Below are 17,777 nucleotides of genomic sequence, written 5' to 3' on the forward strand. Positions count from 1 at the left end.
TAATGAAATCATCCTATCATTTCGACAAAAAAGAAAACCTTTGTCACACTATAGTCAGTGAAAATTTGCTTGTTGTGAACGTTGATTACTTTAAGGTTTCTTGTAGGCACACACAAAACGTGCGAGAAATGCACATCTCAAGCTTGAGAATGAAAAGCTTCGTGAGCAGAACATAAAGTTTAAAATAGCTCTTATCAATGCTTGTTGTTTGACTTGTGCTAACTCTCAAGCTACAAGTAATGATTCTCTTGATCGACATTAGTTGAGGGTGGAGAATATTTGGCTTAAAGAAAAGGTACTAAAATTCTACTAATTTGTCAAATTTCTTAACTTAAGCATTTATCCATTATTACTTCTTTTTTTTGAGCATTTGTCAATTATTACTAATACTTGAACTTTGTTTTCTTTTCCAAATTGCCCGTTTGACAGACCTAATGGCCAAATACGCTGGCAAGAAATTTGTCAATAACAATGTTGGTTCCTCTTCAGTTGGTCCAAGTAGCTCTGCTAATCCTGAGGCTATGATCGCATCCAGAGAATGGCAACAAAATGTTACTAAAGAGACGGTTGTTGAGGAAGAATTAATCAGGCTATTATCTGGACAGACTATCATTGATAAGACAACAACTACTATGCTTGTGAATTTAGCTACGGAGGAACTTATTAGGATGGCTGAAATTGAATATCCTTTATGGATTCCAATCATTGATGATAAGAGCTATCTGCTAAATCAAGGTGCTTACTATGATATGTTCACCGGAGGAGTTTGGCAAAAAATAGCTGGATTTAATGTTGAAGCATCCAAGGGAACCGATATGGTCAAGATAAATCATGTGAATCAAGCGAAGATTTTCATGGATACGGTAAGTATTTTTCCTGCAATTAATATTTTCTTCTTTTGGTCTTAAATTGATAATGTGATAGATTTGAATTTTATAAACACTATTTAAAAACTATTTGTTTTCCTTTTTGATTTATAGGATAAATGGTTAGCTGTATTCGCTAACATTGTTTCAAGGGTTTTAGTTGTAGAGGTGATATCAGAAGGGTCTGAGTCTGGAAGCTACAATGGAACTTTGCTAATGGTATTAGAGTTCTCTATCTTGTTAGCACTTAATCAATCATTGTATCCCAAAACTATATTATTTAATAGTTCTTTTCATGAACAACAAATGACTTGTATGTAATTGGAATTACAGATGATAGCTGAATATCAAGCCCTCACACCAACTATTCCAACTCGGGAGAGCTTATTCCTAAGATGTTGTAAACAACTAGGTGAAGGTACAAGGGGGATTGTTGATGTTTCTTTTAACAATTCTCTCTCTCCAGGACCATTAGGAAAGTGCCAGAGAAGACCATCCGGTTGTATAATTCAAGGGCTACCAAATAATTGCTCCAAGGTAACTGCCAAGAAATTTCTTTACTTAAAAACTCTATATAGCAAAGTACTTTATGGTAAATTTTTAGATAAGCCATAGTCGATCTGTGGCCTTTCCCATGGACCATGTGGCTTACCAATCACTATATATAAACTCTATGATACTCAGTGATGTCGTTTAAATAGGCAATTTATCAACATCACTGCATATTAACAAGGTGACTACAAAATACATGACCTTGCTATGAAAGAGTATTTCTCCAAAATATATGCTTTTGATTAAAAATACTTAGAACAAAATGATTATGCTCATATTAGTTTGTAAACTAACAAGTTTGTGTGTTTTTATTAGGTTATATGGATTGAACATGTACAAGTGCAAGCTGAAAGTATTCAGTATTTAGGAAAGCCGTTTGTTGAGTCAGGTTTTGCATTTGGAGCTCCTCGATGGATTTCAACATTGACTAGACAATCTGAACATCTTGCAACTGCAATGCAGATGAATTTCTCTCCTTATAATGATTCTGGTAATTATAAATTGCACATGAAAGCTATTTTGTAACTAAAATCGCGAACACTTGTGATTGAATTGTTTTAAATAGCAGTATCACATTAGTTCAGCATAATAGTTAATTATAATTTCTTATTTTAATGTGCAGTGGTTATAAGTCCAAAAGGAAGAAAGAACATCCTAAAGCTGTCTGAAAAGATGATGCTAGATTTTTATGGAGGTGTAACTTCCTCAACTGCATATGCGTGATTGAATCTAACTGAAAATGAGAATGATCAAATAAGGATTATGATAAAAAAGAGTGGAAATGATCCTGGAAAGTCTTCGGGGATTACCTTAAGTGCTACAACTTCCATAGGGCTTCCGATATCTAAAAAGTCAGTGTTCGACTACCTTCGTGACACTACTACTCGAACTCAGGTATTAATTGTATTGATTTTTTTTTTTTACTTTTTAGATTAGCTTAATTTTAATTTTAATCTTTATATTTTAATTTAATGCCTTCTATCAACTTACTAGAAAACTTTTGGTGTCCTTTCTTATTAATCAATATTGAAATTAAGTACTCCTACACATAATTTTAGGTGGGTATACTTTAGATCACTTAAACTAGTTCATTTTGCCATGTATTGCTTTTATTTTTGTTCTAATCTAATTGGTTACATGTTATATAAATTCAATTCAATTCAATAGAAAATTTAGTGATGTGATTGTGAAGTCATAATACTTGATCTCTCAATGAGTTCAAGAAAAAGCCACCATGTTAAAATAGGAGAATACAGCTATTTGCTTTTCACCTTTTTGTTGCTCATAAGTCCCCCCATGTACCCTTTTCCATTTTGAAATTTTTTTATTACAGTGGGATATTCTCTTTGATGGTGGAAATATCCAAGAAATGATGCAGATAACTAGTGATAATGAATCCGGTAGCTGTGTCTCCTTATTGCAGGTGAGTATGATGCCATAGTTCTCTATGCAATTAAATTTTGGGTTAAATGCAGAAAACCCCCGTGAACTTTCACAGCCCTCGCACAATACACCCCGAAATATGTTTATAGGCACTTTGCACCCAAACTTCACTAAAAAGTAACGGATCTTAACACATCGTTTATTTTATCACGCAAATGACAACTTTATCCTCAAATAATAACTGAACGGACAAAAGCACCCATCGTCCCAATCAAACCCATTATGTCGGCGGAAAGTACAAGGCAAATGAAAAACCAAAGATTGATCCAAGCAATCATTGAGTGCAACCACAGATTGCAGTATTGTCCTCAGATCATTCGCAAATGAAAAACCCATGTTCCCAATTCTCCTCACTGCATAAACACAAAATGTAATGGCACCTTTCCTGAATTTAAATCTAGCCATTTTGCATCCGGCCTGACCCCTTGTAAGCTTCTTGTTTACTTCCCCAAGTAGGATTTCTGGCAGCCAAACTCGGTCCACAGCAGCCTTCATATTCTCAAACTCGAATACAAAAACAACCACTTTAGACTTTTTTGGTCCCCAGGCCAAGCAAACCATGGGCAGGCTGTTCAATCGTTTCCTGTGGGACAAGGGGGCTTTAGTCTCTGTTTGTGGTGACATAAATCCCTCCCTTCGAGTTATTTATATCAGAGCAACATGTAACTAAAAGGAGAGTCTTGAAGCAGCAACGGAAGCGCCAAAGCAACAAGAAAATGCCATTTAACAAAGACGGGCTGGACTCTCCCGTACTGAAGGCAACGCAAAAGAAAAAGATACAAAGCATTCAAGGGGGGCCGGAGCTTCGAGCAGCACGTCCTAGCCTAGGAAAGAATCTCGGCACTTTCGGAACCTGTGATTCAAGTGCCACCGCTTCTTTCTTATTTACGTAATTTCGCGCCGAGATGAGATGTCAAGAAAAGTGTGATAAGCTTTGCCTTGGCTGCTTGACGGGACCTCCTGCCTTTGCTTCGATAACGGAAAGTTGAACTATCCAGCTACAGGAGAACCAGGAACGGAGAGCTTCACCCCCCTTCTTTCGGTTTCATAGATTGCAGAAAATCCTTTGTTCTCCCAGTATATAAGAAAGATAAAGAGGGTCCTTGTCTTCCCTTCCTCCGTCAGTGTGCCATGCATGGTGAGCCAAGATTGTGAAATTTGTCGGCAAGAAAGCGGTGGTTGAAGGAAAAGGCGGCTACCGGTTTGTCTTTTCTTGGTTTTGGTGGTGGTTGAGGTTGAGTGTCGGTGGAAGTGAGAGGAGGCGCAAGAATTCAAGAGGCCTAGCGCTACGGATTGTGAAGGATTTAACAATAAACTGACCACCAAACCGAAGCCTTTTAACTTCAGAGCTAGGCTTGAATGCAAGGTCTAATGAGGTGGTGGGTTTGGAGGTTTGATCATTTGGGTGCTGGTGTTTGGTTTCTTGTTCTTGTTTTTCTCTTTTTCTTCCATGGATGAGGAGGAGGAGTGGTGGAACCGGCGTTGATGGTGGATTGGACTGCTTTTGGTCTTTGCGAAATGATAACTAGCAACCAATCTTCAAGGGGAAAAATTATGAGAAGTGATGGTAAAGAGGGCAATTTTGTCAGTAAATTCAACGGATAGAAGGTGCAAGCCACGCGCTTTGTTTCACCGTGGAATGTGTCCACGGTCATTTTCTTAGGGTGTAAAGCGCCTATAAACATATTTCGAGGTGTATTGTGCAATGGCTATGAAAGTTCATGGGGTTTCCTGCATTTAACCCTTAAATTTTAAATTTTTAAAAGCACTTTCTCCTTTTATTTTTAAAAACTAAAATGTTTAATTATTCCTAAGTGAATTTATTATACATATATATTTGTGTGTATGTACGTGCGTATGTGTATGCTTGTGTAAGTTAAAATGATGCAAGGAAAAGTAATGACATCTTTCATTCTTGTAGGGTGCAAATACCAGCCTGGATAGATTGCTATTATTACAAGAGTGTAGTACTCACCCAACCGGCTCTTATATAATTTACACTTCTGTTGACCACCATTTGATAGATTTGCTATTGGCTAGTGGAAACTCTGATGATTTAGCACTCATTCCTTTTGGATTTACTATATATCCTAATTGGACTACGCCTGTATTACTTCTTGGTGGAGCTGCTGGAAATGTTGGATGTATTCTAACCATTTCTTTCCAAATTTTTGTTAATTCTGTTCCATCAATATCCGTCTTTAACAAGCTCATGGAGTACACATCTCAGAAGATTAGAATTGCTTTGACTCCTCCTAGTACCGGATCTTTTACATGTAAGTTTTAACTTTAGACCATAAACTTACAAGCAGATCATCTTAGTATTACGTTGATTACTTCTTTTTGTGATTTGTCTGTGCAAATTTGACATTCACTATTTATTCATGCAGGTTATAATTGGACAATTAGAGGAAGAGTCAAGAGTGCACCATATTGTTAATTTTGTGCCCCAAAAGTTTACTAGGTTCAAAGTTTCGGGCATTGCCTCTCCTAGAAAATTGTTCAAAAGAAAAGTGAAACTTATAAGTTGGAATTACCTCTATAGTTTTTGTTTCAAACTTGAATTTTTTTAGCATAAGATGCTTCTAAAGAAGTTTTGCATATTTCTAAGAGTTACTTCTAAATCTTATATACTTATGAGATTACATAATCTCATTCTGTCTTAAATTTGACAAACATGTTACTCCTTTATGGCTCAATCTTACTATGTAGAACTTTTTCTTTACCTTTTTTTTGTCAAAACGGCAACATTTCATTAACAATCATCAAATTATATAACTTGGAGCAACTGCTCCTCAACGTCTGCTTGAACACTCTCAAGCAACCAAACTAGAAAATTAACTTTCCAATCAGCAATGACTCTTAAGTTTAGAGCAAATCTTGCTAACTTGTGGCTAACAGAGTTGATCTCCCTTTTAACAAAGGAGAAACAACATTTCTCAAAATTATATTTTAGCAGCTTTATATCCTGCAGAACTATAGAAATAACCATATCCTCCATGTCCTTCTCTATCTTGTCTATTACAGCCTTACAGTCAGACTCTATGATAATTCTTTCCTATCCTTCCAGTGCAATTTTAACCATTGCGGTTCTGATTGCCAGTGCTTTCTCATTTGGTGCACGTGAAGGAAGGACATGCCCATGTAGCAACCAGTTTTCCCTTCCAATCTCTAGCAACAATTCCCTAACCTGCTTTTTTTGTCTGTTGGTTCAATGCTGCATCTGTATTCAACTTAATCTATCCTTTGTCGGGAGCATACCATCTTCCTGGTTTCCCTTCCATTTGTTGTAGCTCCATCTCTTCCTCTTCTTTTTCCCATATTTTCTAGTATTCCATCCATTCTGTCAATGCCCTATTCACCACTATCAGTGGACATATACACTTCCCATTGAAATTTATGTCATTCCTTGCCTTTCAAATTTGCCATAACAGGCTGACTGTGAATGTAACATGCTCTTCCCCCGTCTCCTTTGTAGTTGCTTCCACCAACTGAGACCACCAAAGCCAAAATTTTCCTCTTAAGTTTTCCAGCCCATCCCATTGTATTGGTGCTACTTTCCAAATTGCCTCTGCATGACTGCATAGAAATAGCATATGTTCTATCGATTCTAAGTATATACCACAACATTTACATAATGGATTGCCTTTTGTTAGCTTTATAAATAAAGGGTTGTATCCCATATTGGTCCGAGAAATGGAGAAAGAGCGGTTAATATGTAAGTAAGGACCCAAGACCTAATAGCTTAAGCTTTTAGGTCAGAATTAGGTTCCTGACTTATATATTGAGCTCTTTGGTGGACTCTCTCGAGGTGTTTCTCCCTAACAAATTGGTATCAGAGTTTCAGGTTGTGAGATTGGGTTACTCATGGACAAGTGGATTCTTCTCGGAGTTGGATCAGGTGAAAATTCTCTTCTTAATGGTGGATCGAAATGCCAAGGAGTTTGATTAGTGTTGGACCAGGTGTGCTATGGGTTTGGCAGGGGGTCCGGTTGATGTTAGACCAAGAAGCCAAGGGTTAGCAGGGGTCCAGAATGCAATTTGGATGTTGAAGAAGAGTGGATCCATGTTTGAGAGAAGATGTGACATTGGTGATAAAGGTGGACTTGCATTGAATATTAAAGTGGGCTCAAAAAAAGGGCTTGTAAATTTGGATTTAATGTGGGGGTTACTCATGAAGGAGGAGATTTGTTAGATTCATGAATAAAGAGTTGTATCCCACATTGGTCCGAGAGATGGAGAAATAGCGGTTAATATGTAAATAAAGGCCCAAAACCTAATAGTTTAAACTTTTGGGTCAGAGTTGGGTTCATGACTTACATATTGGACTCTTTGGTGGACTCTTTCGAGGTATTTCTCCCTAACACTTTTTATGTTTCTAGCCTTGATTCCTTCATTGACTGGTAGGATGCCCTTCATACACTTCCAAATAAAATGTTTTAGTTTATACTTCATCTTTAGATTCCATAATACTTTTCAACCTTTAGCATTGACCTCACTTCTACTTCCTGATTCTTCATTGTTTCCCCTCTTATTCCTCCTTGCCTTACTTCCCTTGGCAGATCTATATCCAGACTTAACTATGTATTCCTTAGAGGCAGAATGTGCCCAAGATAGTTTATTCTTTGTTTCCTAAAGACTTAAAGGGATCTTCATAATACTCTCCTTATCCTCCTCAGCAAACACTTTTTTCAGTAGCTCATCATTCCAATTGCCATCTTTAATCAGTTTATTAACTTTATACAATCCCAATTTTGGGTCTCTTTGTGTACTCACTTCCCTCCTGCCACCCCTGGGACCCATCTATCATTCTAAATATCTATTGTTTTCCCATCTCCCACCCTCTTTCTCACCCCTTCCTCCAATAAAGGCCTCGCACTCAAAATGCTTCTCCAGCACCAAGAATTAGTGCTTCTCTCTTTCATTTTCTAGATTGAAGTACCTTTGAAATATCTGACTTTAAGGATCTTACTTACCAATAAATTTGGCCTTGTAAGTATCCTCCATAGCTGCTTAGCCAGAAGTGCGTGATTGAAGTTTTCTAAATCTTTAAAGCCCAAGCCCCCATTCTGTTTTACTTCAGACAACTTCCCCCATCCTATCCAATGCATCTTCCTTTACTCTCCTTTACTTCCTCATTAGAACTTTGCCATTTCTCTTCCAATACACTTACATAACTCCTTTGGAAGTTTGAAGCATGACATCATATATGCAGGGAGAGCCATGACCACAAATTTTAATAACACTTCTTTCCCTACCATGCTTAGCATCTTTTCTCTCCATCCTGATATTCTACTAATCATTTTTTCCTTAACAAAATCAAATACCTGTGTTTTTTATCTTCCAATCACCAACGGTAAACCCAGGTACCTACTTTGTTTTACTGCCTTCATCCCTCTCAATTTCTCCAGCACTTTCAACCTTTCCTTTTCTTGAACATTCTTACTGAAGAACACTGAGGATTTCTCAGTATTGATTAGCTGTCCTGAAGCATCTCCATATTTCCCTAGCACCTCTATCAGCTGCACTGCCTCCTTTTCCTTTGCCTTACAGAAGATTAGTGAATCATCTACAAAAAGAGATGAGACAGTCTAGGACCACCGCAAGACAGTTGTAGGTTTGTCAATTTTTCCTGTCTCATTGCCTGATTAAGCAATGCTGAGAAACCTTCTGCACAAATAAGAAATCAGAAGGTAGACAAAGGATCTCCCTATCTTAGTCCCCTAGTTGGTTTGATAAACACTCACTGAATAAGAAACACTAGATACACATTCCATGATCCACCCTACCCACTGCGACAGAATCCCATTCTCAACAAAAGTTTTTCTAGAAAAATCCATTCCACCCTGTCATATGTTTTTGACATATCTAATTTGATAGCCAAGTATCCCTCCTTACCAGATCTTTTATTATTAAGGAAATGGATGCATTCATGAGCAACAAGAAAATTATCCAAAATTTGTCTGCCAGGAACAAAAGCAAACTGATTGGGACTGATGCAGCAATTAATAACTATTTTTAACCTATAGACTAGGATTTGTTATATGACTTTGTACAGAACATTACACAGACTTATAGGCCTGAATTGAGTAATATTAATAAGGGAATCAACTTTGGGAATCAAACAGATCGAAGTCTCATTAACAGCTTTTAATAAGTTGCCAGAATAAAAGAAACTCTAAACAACATTGATCAGATCCATTTTAATAACAGACTAAAATTTTTGAAAAAAGATAGGGGTCATACCATCGGGTCCAGGTGACTTGCTTGGATGCATAGAAAAAATAGTTCTGTAAACTTCCTGCTCAAACATTGGTAAGGTAAGCTGCATGTTCATCACACTGGTTATAGACTGTGGGATCTCATTTAAGGTGTCATCTAACCCATGAGGTTCTTCAGAAGTAAAAATGTCTTTGAAGTATTGGATTATCTCAGCACCAATTTCCTCCTCATCTTTACACCAATCCCCATCTCTTTTCTTTATGAGATCAATCCAATTCCTCTTCCTCCTGCCAGTCACACATGCATGAAAATAGTTGGTATTCTTGTCTCCTTCCTCTAGCCATTTTTGTGTTGATTTTTTACTCTAATATACCTTTTCTTCTTTATAGGCTTCAGCCAATCTCTTCTTCAATGCTGCCAATTTAACCCCTTTCCCACTTATATTGCTGTCCCTTATATCCTTAATCTCTTTTTTGATATGTATTATGATTCTTCCAAAATTACACCCTTTCTACTTATTCCATCTTAATAAGGCCATTCTATACTGTCTGATTTTGTTCTACATCCTGAAGAATTTGGACCCTTTACAAGTTGTACTCCATGCAGATTTTACTAAATTCCCCACCTCATTGTGCTGGAGCTAGTTCTTGTCAAACACAAGTATCTTTTTCCACCTCTTCCCACTAGGTTTTGTGTCCATAAGTAGTATACGGTGATCAAAAGCTTCTTTTTCTAAATGACTGCACCTAGCATTCCTGTAGCTACTGAACCAGCTCTCAGATCCTAACACTCTATCTAATCTTTCTCCAATTTCCCCCCCAAGATCCCACCTATTACACCAAGTCCAAGGTTTTCCCTCATAGCCTATATCCACTAGTTCATTATCATTAATGAAGTCTCTGAAGTTTTTAAAACTGCTATCTGCTCTATCCCTACCACCCCATTTCTCTCCATTAGATACTATATCATTCATGTCTCCCATGATGACCCAACACTCATATCTCCAGTAAATACTATATCATTCATGTCTCTCCATTAGATACTATATCATTCATGTCCCCCATGAACAAAACCTGCTTAACATTAATCTCATTCTTCCACATCACTGCCAAACCAACAGCCAGACCCACAAGATCCACAACAAAGAGATTATCAAGCCTTATTTTTTGCTTAACACTATTCAGAACACTTTTTATTTTTTGTTTTAGAAAGAAAAACTAAAGAAGGGGAGTAGAGTAACACAACCTCCTTAAGTTGGGGAATTGTCAAGGGGCTCCCAACACCTCAACAGTTCCACACCAGAGCTCTTATTGGGATCTAGGAGCCCAATTAAAGGAGGGCACTACCACCTCAGACACATCCATATAACACACCTCCTGATCAATCCTCTTGTTCTTTTTCTGGCTATTACTAGTATCAGTAACACTGTCCACCCCCATTTCAATACTAGAAACTTTCATTTTCCCCGATTCAGCCTCATTAATACTATTCGAAATGTCACTAAAAGGTTTCCTTCTCCCTACTTCCTTCACTAACCTCTTCCAGCTCCTGCAGTTCCTTCCTTTACCCTTCTCTCTAGGATTACTACTGGCACTATACTCCTCACGCATTACCTCCCTTTTTCTTTTACATCTAGGCTGACCTCTTTTATTTCAACAAATATAAGTTGTTCCATCCCTTTGTTAGTGTCACAATCCATCCACACCCGATCATACTCCACCATTTCTTTTGATTTTTCCACTCCTCTCTCCTCTACCCTTCTCCTTCCTGCTCTCTGAATCTTCCCCTTTGTATTAACTTCCCCTACTCCCTCCTTATATTGCTCTCCTGCCCTCCTTCCTGTTCTTCCCTATTCCTTCTATTCTTTCCTATCCTTACTGACCTCCTTAACCTTCAAGTCCTCTTTACCCTCCCCAACCTCCTTATCCCCCACAGTTCCTATTTCTTTTTCTAAATCTTTCCCGCCCTTTTTATGGAATTTCTCTGTGTATGTCAAAAGTAAGTTCTGAGTCCTACTGTGGGAATTATTTGATGTGAATTATACTCCTTAGAATTGCTATTGTCTGTTTTTCGCTCTTTCTCACTCCCTTCATATCTACCATTAATCTTCTTATTAGGACTTCTAGGAAAGCTAGCTCTCAACCAGTTACCATATTTTTGTTCACCTTTGATATCAGAACCTTTAAATCCACAATTCTTCTCATTATGCCAATGACTCCACAACAAAAGCAAAAATCTGGGTATTTTTCATATCTAAATTCTACCCATCTCATCTTGCCATTGCACTTAACCGTAGTGCCTCTAAGAAGAGGTTTAGTAAGATCAAATTCAACTAACAATTTCATGTGTTTACCCCCCTTTACCCCCCTAGAGGGATGATTACCTCGATCACTTCATTGAATATTCCTCCTATCTTCCTTCCTACCTCTCTGGTGATCCAGTTTAGAGGCAGATTCCAGACCTGTACCCATATTCTGCAATTGTCAAAAGCATTTTGTTCATCTTCAATTCCCTTCCTCCATTTCAGAAGTATTAGCAGTTGGCCGTCATAGATCCATGGCTGCCGTTCAATGCTCGTTACAGATATGATTTCTGAACAAACGTAAATTGAAACATATTAGTGCGGATCTCAGTCACCTTCAAGTTTTTCGGATGAAGCCACATATTCTCTGCAAAACTCCTAATCCCATTCGTATTCGCTATCTTCTCTCCCCAGACTTTCCCCAACAAGCTCAAACTACATTTTTCAACTCCCTTAAGTGTGTCCAAGATGTTTCTTTTGTTAAAATTAACTATAAATCGACTTCAATACCTTATCCATTTTGCTACTAATTGTGTTTATTCTCCATATTCTTGAGTTTACATGAATCATAGATTGCAATTTGATGATTTATATTTTGGCTATAGTTTAGAACAATGCATCATTTGTACTTGAAGGTAGGAAATATCTTGATAGGCATCAACATGTATTAACATCAAGGACAAAGAGCCTGTAAGAGCATATTATTAATAAAGAATCGTTACACTACTACATTTTGATAATGAGAATCTTAACAAAAGTTTTTAATGTTGAAATGAAAAATTTTCCTTTAAATATTGATTTAATCCTCTAAAAGTTAGTTTCATCTATTGACATCTAAAATGTCAATTTCTAATCACTAAATACTTTAAACTGAATGTTGCAACATACATGGAAGATAAAAACTAGGTTGTCAACGTTACCAAGTAGCCAAAGAACTCTGGAAGTCTGGTCCATGGGATAAGCGACTACTCTTTTGGCTTCAAGGCGTTGAATGTTCCACTCATCAATATTTCTACTGATTGCTAAAAGTACAGATAAGATTTTTTTGTTTTCAACCACTTAATATGTAAATAAATATTAAGATGTCTTAAATTAGAACTGGTTTCCTATCTAGTAAATGATTCATTAAAGGCATGAGGTGTTTAGCGGATTACAAAAACCATACTTCATTTGGGTTGTAAAACTGGATCGATCTATTATGTGTACACGAAGTCAAATATTATCTAGGTGAGCGTGCATGGATTTTTTTTGTAATTTTTTTTAGTAAAGAAGGAATGAAATTTACGACACGAGAAAGAAAAAGGGGGATTTATACCAAAAAAAAGGTCTTAATCTTGAGGTTTTAATCTTAACCACCAAATTAAGACTTCCTCAATGGATGAGCATGCATGTATAATAAGTTTATTGGCTCCTCCGTGTTCATCCACAAAGAGTACTTTCTTTCTTTTTTTTTTTATTTCTATAGGTTATTTGGTGGATTTGGTGACATTAAATTATTAATTAGAATTTTTGTTTTTGAAGTAGACAAAACTTGACTACGATTTCCAAAAACGAATACACATACCTTTTGATAACAACATATTGAACACATAACCAATTTTTCCCTTTCCTTCTTTCATTGATACTAATTCACTTTGTCGTGTAATCTTCAAATTTTAGAAATTAATAAACTCATTCCAAGAATAGCAACTTTTTCATTCTCAACAATCATATATTTTATTTTATTTTTTTTTTTGTAAGAAAGAGATCGAGGTTATTTCTTGAACAAACTGATCAGTTTTTAAATCTTTATCATCACTCAAATATATTTCATAAGGTAAACTATTTATGTCTCAATTGTTGCTCACATAAATATGGTTAATAGGTGAACTAAGTAATTCAATACTTCAATCAAGCTAGGCTCACTTAGAGTTCATTTCAACTTGGTTCACTAAATAATTAAATCAAATATAAATAGCATGTTGTGTTTGGTACAATTTCAAGCTTAATTTTTTTTTTTGAGTAAATGAGAGGATTTGAATCCAAAACCTCTTACTTACAACCTACCTTACTACCTTACCACTTTTCTTGATTAGCTTGATATGTAAAATTTACATATAAAATTTCAAACTACTTGAGCTCAGCTTGAATTTGAGTTGATAAAAGTTGTTTGTGTTTGTCTCCATAAATGAACAAGTCAAGACTGACTATAATGTTAACATGCCAATATAAACAAACAAGCTTGAATATTAGAGAATTAGATTTCATCAAACTTGTTTACACTCTTAGATATATATAAAGCAAATACAATCACAAATTAATTATTATGTCTTCTAAATAGTAAGAACTTACATCAAATATATATTTTTTTTTGTTGAAAATTTCTGTAAATGACCTACATTTATAAGCTTCAACATTCTTCATTCACACCTATACCAACAAAGTTGTATACTTTTGAAAATAAGCTTGTCTAATATGCATGCTCATGAACTTCCATACTACTTATGTATTTCAATTTACTAACTAAAGTTCCCATTTGACTCACACACCATTTTAAAAAAAATAATAATTAAAAAAATAAAAATAACATAAAAAAACATCTAAAGTTGTTGGCTGGGAAGCCTTGGCCAGAAATCTTGACTTGATTGCAATTAAAAAAACAGTTGGCTAGAATCAATCATCTATGTTATTGATATTGGACTGCACGTTGGATGACTTTGGACGAGTAACTGGGCCCTCATCTGTCGTGAATCCATTTGGACCATTTCTAATTTTGTTTTGGGCTTGTTGTGGGTGACAGGTTTGGGGAGAGATTTTGGCTATCAAGCAATCCAATAATTCACTTGCTTACGAGCGAATAAAAGTGTTGCTAATATAAGTAAACTCAATTGATTAGGGCGGATCACTTCCTCTAACGAGTCGTAGTTCTGAATCTATGTAAGGATTGCAATGGTAATATCTGCAGTTAAAGCCATTCAAACATTTTCTAAATCCAGAAAAAGGGAAGAAAAATAAGAAATGGTGTGCCTCCTCTTACTAATAGTAAAATTTATGCAGCACAAAGGAAAATTTATTCTACTAAAATATTGATTTAGACAATGAAAATTAGCAGTTAAAGAACAAATTCCAATTGACACAGATAAGGTATGGTGATCAATAAATTAAACATATATATGAAGGTGAGAAAAAAATTTTGAAAGAGGAAGGAGAGACCCTGAATTGATACAATTGATGATCCATTAAATACACATTTTCGTTTAGTAAGCACATAAAACGAACATTCTTTATAAACATTATATGGTTCATAAGTAGTCCTAAGAGGGAAATATTTGGTAACTGAACCTGTTAAGTGAAATGATTCAAAAAAAAAAAGTGAAATGATTTAAAAATATATTATATTCTCAAAATAATAAGGAAAGATAAAATTTAGCTCCAATGTTTTTGATTATTCGACAAAGACACTAAAGCTAAAATTTGCATCTTTCAACCCTAGTTATTAGAAGTAATATAATTTAGACAAATTTTTTTTTATAAAAATAGGAGTAATATCAACAAAAGCATCATCAGGAACTAAAAAATATGTGACTTATCGAATTCAACACATTTTTTTTTTTAGTGTAAGCAGGAGGAGTTGAACCCGGGACCTCTCACTTACACTCCCTCCCCCCCAACACATTAAGATACTCAATTATTGTAAAAGAGTAATGTAGCCTTGAATAACCCTATAATTCACATATTATTTAGCATAATTGAAATTAACTGATACAAAAATATGAGCAAAATAAATATGAAAAGTACACTTTCACTTTGAAGAAAGAAAAAGTGAGTTATACTTAGGCAAATGTTATTGAGAGTTTGAGACTTACCAACACGGATGGAAAAAATCTAGTTTAATCGATCGATATGTGCCAACCCAAAAACCAAAGTTGCTCTTGTAAGTTGCTTGCATTACATTTAAGCAGTAATATATGAAATGATGAACTTTGGGGATATATGCATCAAGAAAAAAAACTCTGGGGATATAAAAATAATTCGTATTAGAATTGTGCTATATTTGAAGAACATTTTTATAGTTATATTTGAAGAACTTAGTTGACCAATTAATCATTGGATGACTTATCGTTAGACAAGTCATAGGATTAAGCATCCTTGGAAGCAACCTTCTAAAGATTGTTATCGTTTGTTGGGTTTTTCTTAGAATATACAATTTATACGTTATCTTGAAAATAAACTCCTAAAATGAAAATATCATGGTAAAAATGAACCATTAGTATAGGGAGGTAACTAAATCCTATCTATGTTGTAGTTTTTCTTTTGATTACTAATCCCAATCACATATCTCAACTATAGTCGGTAGAATGGCATTATTTTTTGAGTAAATTTTATATACATTAATAGTGTTTATACTATTATCGTTGGATCCATGATGCATATATAAAAGTTAAATTTTAAATTCAAATTTTGCATAATTGTCATTCATCCAACGCTGATAGTATATACACTATTAGTATAAGAAACATTAATTCTTTTTCTTTTTCAAAGATATAGGACGAGTAGTTCTTTCTTGATTCTTGAACCACAAATGGTCTATTAGCAGATAATAGTTGTACAATATTTTAGTGTTCACATAAATTAGTTGTTTGACAAAATCACCAATCTGGCCTCCTCCCAAGATTTGAATGAATAACATTGTCTATTAGCATACCTTATTTGTAGAATACATTGACTAATAGACAAGTAGAGTATACCTTATAGACTACATCTTTAGGATTACATGATCTAGTAACCTTTTCAATTAGCGGATTTTAGTTGTATTATAATTACATCGATTAATACACATGTACAGTATAATTACCATATTGACTACTATTGACCTGAATAAGTCAAATAATTATATTTCCAAAAAGTCAAATCTCCTTATAATTTTTAACTTACCATTTTTTCTTGTAAATCTTTCTCAACCTTATTGTCCAACATTAATTATGATGTGAATTTTGGAAATCTATTGAAGACAGTTGACGGATTTTTTGTCATGTAAACATTAATGTCTCTATGCCATCAGCAGCCAACTCATTGTTGCAATTGCACCCTTATCTCCAACTACTTAAATAACGCTTACCCACTTTGAGAATTAGGAAAGAAAAAATTGCTAATAATCCAGTCTCCATTTTCCGGCATTAATGCCTAGTGGCAGTTTTGTTTTTTCTTTTTTTTTTTTCCATGGATACCTACCTTCGTAAAACCAATTTATTGATTTCCTTAAATTTTGTTTGTAACCTTATAGGCTTTTGACATTCCTCAACCATATTTGTTGTTTTCTATCTTGACTTCAAGGCAGGAAATATCGTAGAAAGTCCTATTTATTGCCCCCTAATATAGGTTAAAAAGGAGAAAAAAAAATAGTAGAAGTAAATAGAAAATAATATGAGCCACATCATCTTTTCCATATATGATAACTACTACATTATTAGTGATTAATGTGAACACAAGTACTAAACTAGACTTTAAATTTATCTTTTTTTTTTGTTGATTTCCCCAGCATAGTTTTATTTTGTGATTAAAGATCAAATAAATTAGATTTTTTTATGATTCATTGATATAACTGTGGTGGAAACTTTAAAAAAATAATAGTATAATTATGTTGACAAAAGAACGACAACTCAAGTTAGTATCATAGACAAAAATATGTATATGTAACTATCCTGTCTAATTTGCAGAAAAATATGCTGCTGAAGATTTAATATCATTTTGCAGTTTCATATCACTAAATTTGATAACTAAAGTTGTTACAGACAAAAATATGTTTGTTTTACTCTCATGTCTAATTTTCAAAAAAAAAATGTTAAATAATTAAATCATTTTGTATTTTGACAACACTAAGCCTAATAATTTTTTGGGATGCTAGCGCAAGATATCTTACACACAAGTTGATATGCATCTTTCCTTACATTAATAATATAATAAATTCAAAAATAACTTTTTATCATATGCTAAATAAACAATAAACAACAAAATGATTTTATCTTTTGATTTAGTAATTTAATCAATGGCTCCCATTAAATATTTCCAAATTATTATAATTTAAATTCTCTACAGATTTGGCATTTGTGATGCACAAAGAATTACAAAGTTTGTATCATTTAGTGAATATTTTTTTCCTTTTATGATACTCACATTCCAAATAAGGTTTTTACCTGAACTGCACCCATGATAGAGTATAATTTATATTATAATTGTTTGACTACTAAGACGAAATAACTAAAACTTCCTTCGTGATATTTCTTTTTTTGTCTCCTATTAGTAAAGTTCAAAGCAGTAAGAACTACAGTAGTCATTTCTTTTCTTTTTTTTTTTTTGTTAAATAAGTCTAAAAATTATCCTCACTCACCTCATGTTGCTCCTATGATTTTTAT

General features: G+C 34.7%; 1 protein-coding gene across 1 annotated transcript; it reads left to right on the top strand.

The window, feature by feature from the left end:
- Positions 1 to 434: 434 nt before the first annotated feature.
- Positions 435 to 2,141, top strand: LOC113756235 (homeobox-leucine zipper protein PROTODERMAL FACTOR 2-like). Its single transcript, XM_027299994.1, has 5 exons — positions 435 to 863; positions 981 to 1,085; positions 1,200 to 1,403; positions 1,734 to 1,908; positions 2,041 to 2,141. Exons 1-5 carry the CDS (start codon positions 435 to 437, stop codon positions 2,139 to 2,141), a joined length of 1,014 nt encoding a protein of 337 aa, XP_027155795.1.
- The last annotated feature ends 15,636 nt before the right edge of the window (positions 2,142 to 17,777 follow it).

The sequence above is a fragment of the Coffea eugenioides genome, unplaced genomic scaffold (assembly GCF_003713205.1).
Source record: "Coffea eugenioides isolate CCC68of unplaced genomic scaffold, Ceug_1.0 ScVebR1_2109;HRSCAF=3076, whole genome shotgun sequence".
Lineage (NCBI taxonomy): Eukaryota > Viridiplantae > Streptophyta > Magnoliopsida > Gentianales > Rubiaceae > Coffea > Coffea eugenioides.

Coding starts and splice junctions, on each gene's coding strand:
- LOC113756235 (XM_027299994.1), top strand. CDS start 435: ATGGCCAAATACGCTGGCAAGAAATTTGTCAATAACAATGTTGGTTCC. Junction 1,086..1,199: donor ACAATGGAACTTTGCTAATG/GTATTAGAGTTC, acceptor TTGGAATTACAG/ATGATAGCTGAATATCAAGC. Junction 1,404..1,733: donor TACCAAATAATTGCTCCAAG/GTAACTGCCAAG, acceptor TGTTTTTATTAG/GTTATATGGATTGAACATGT.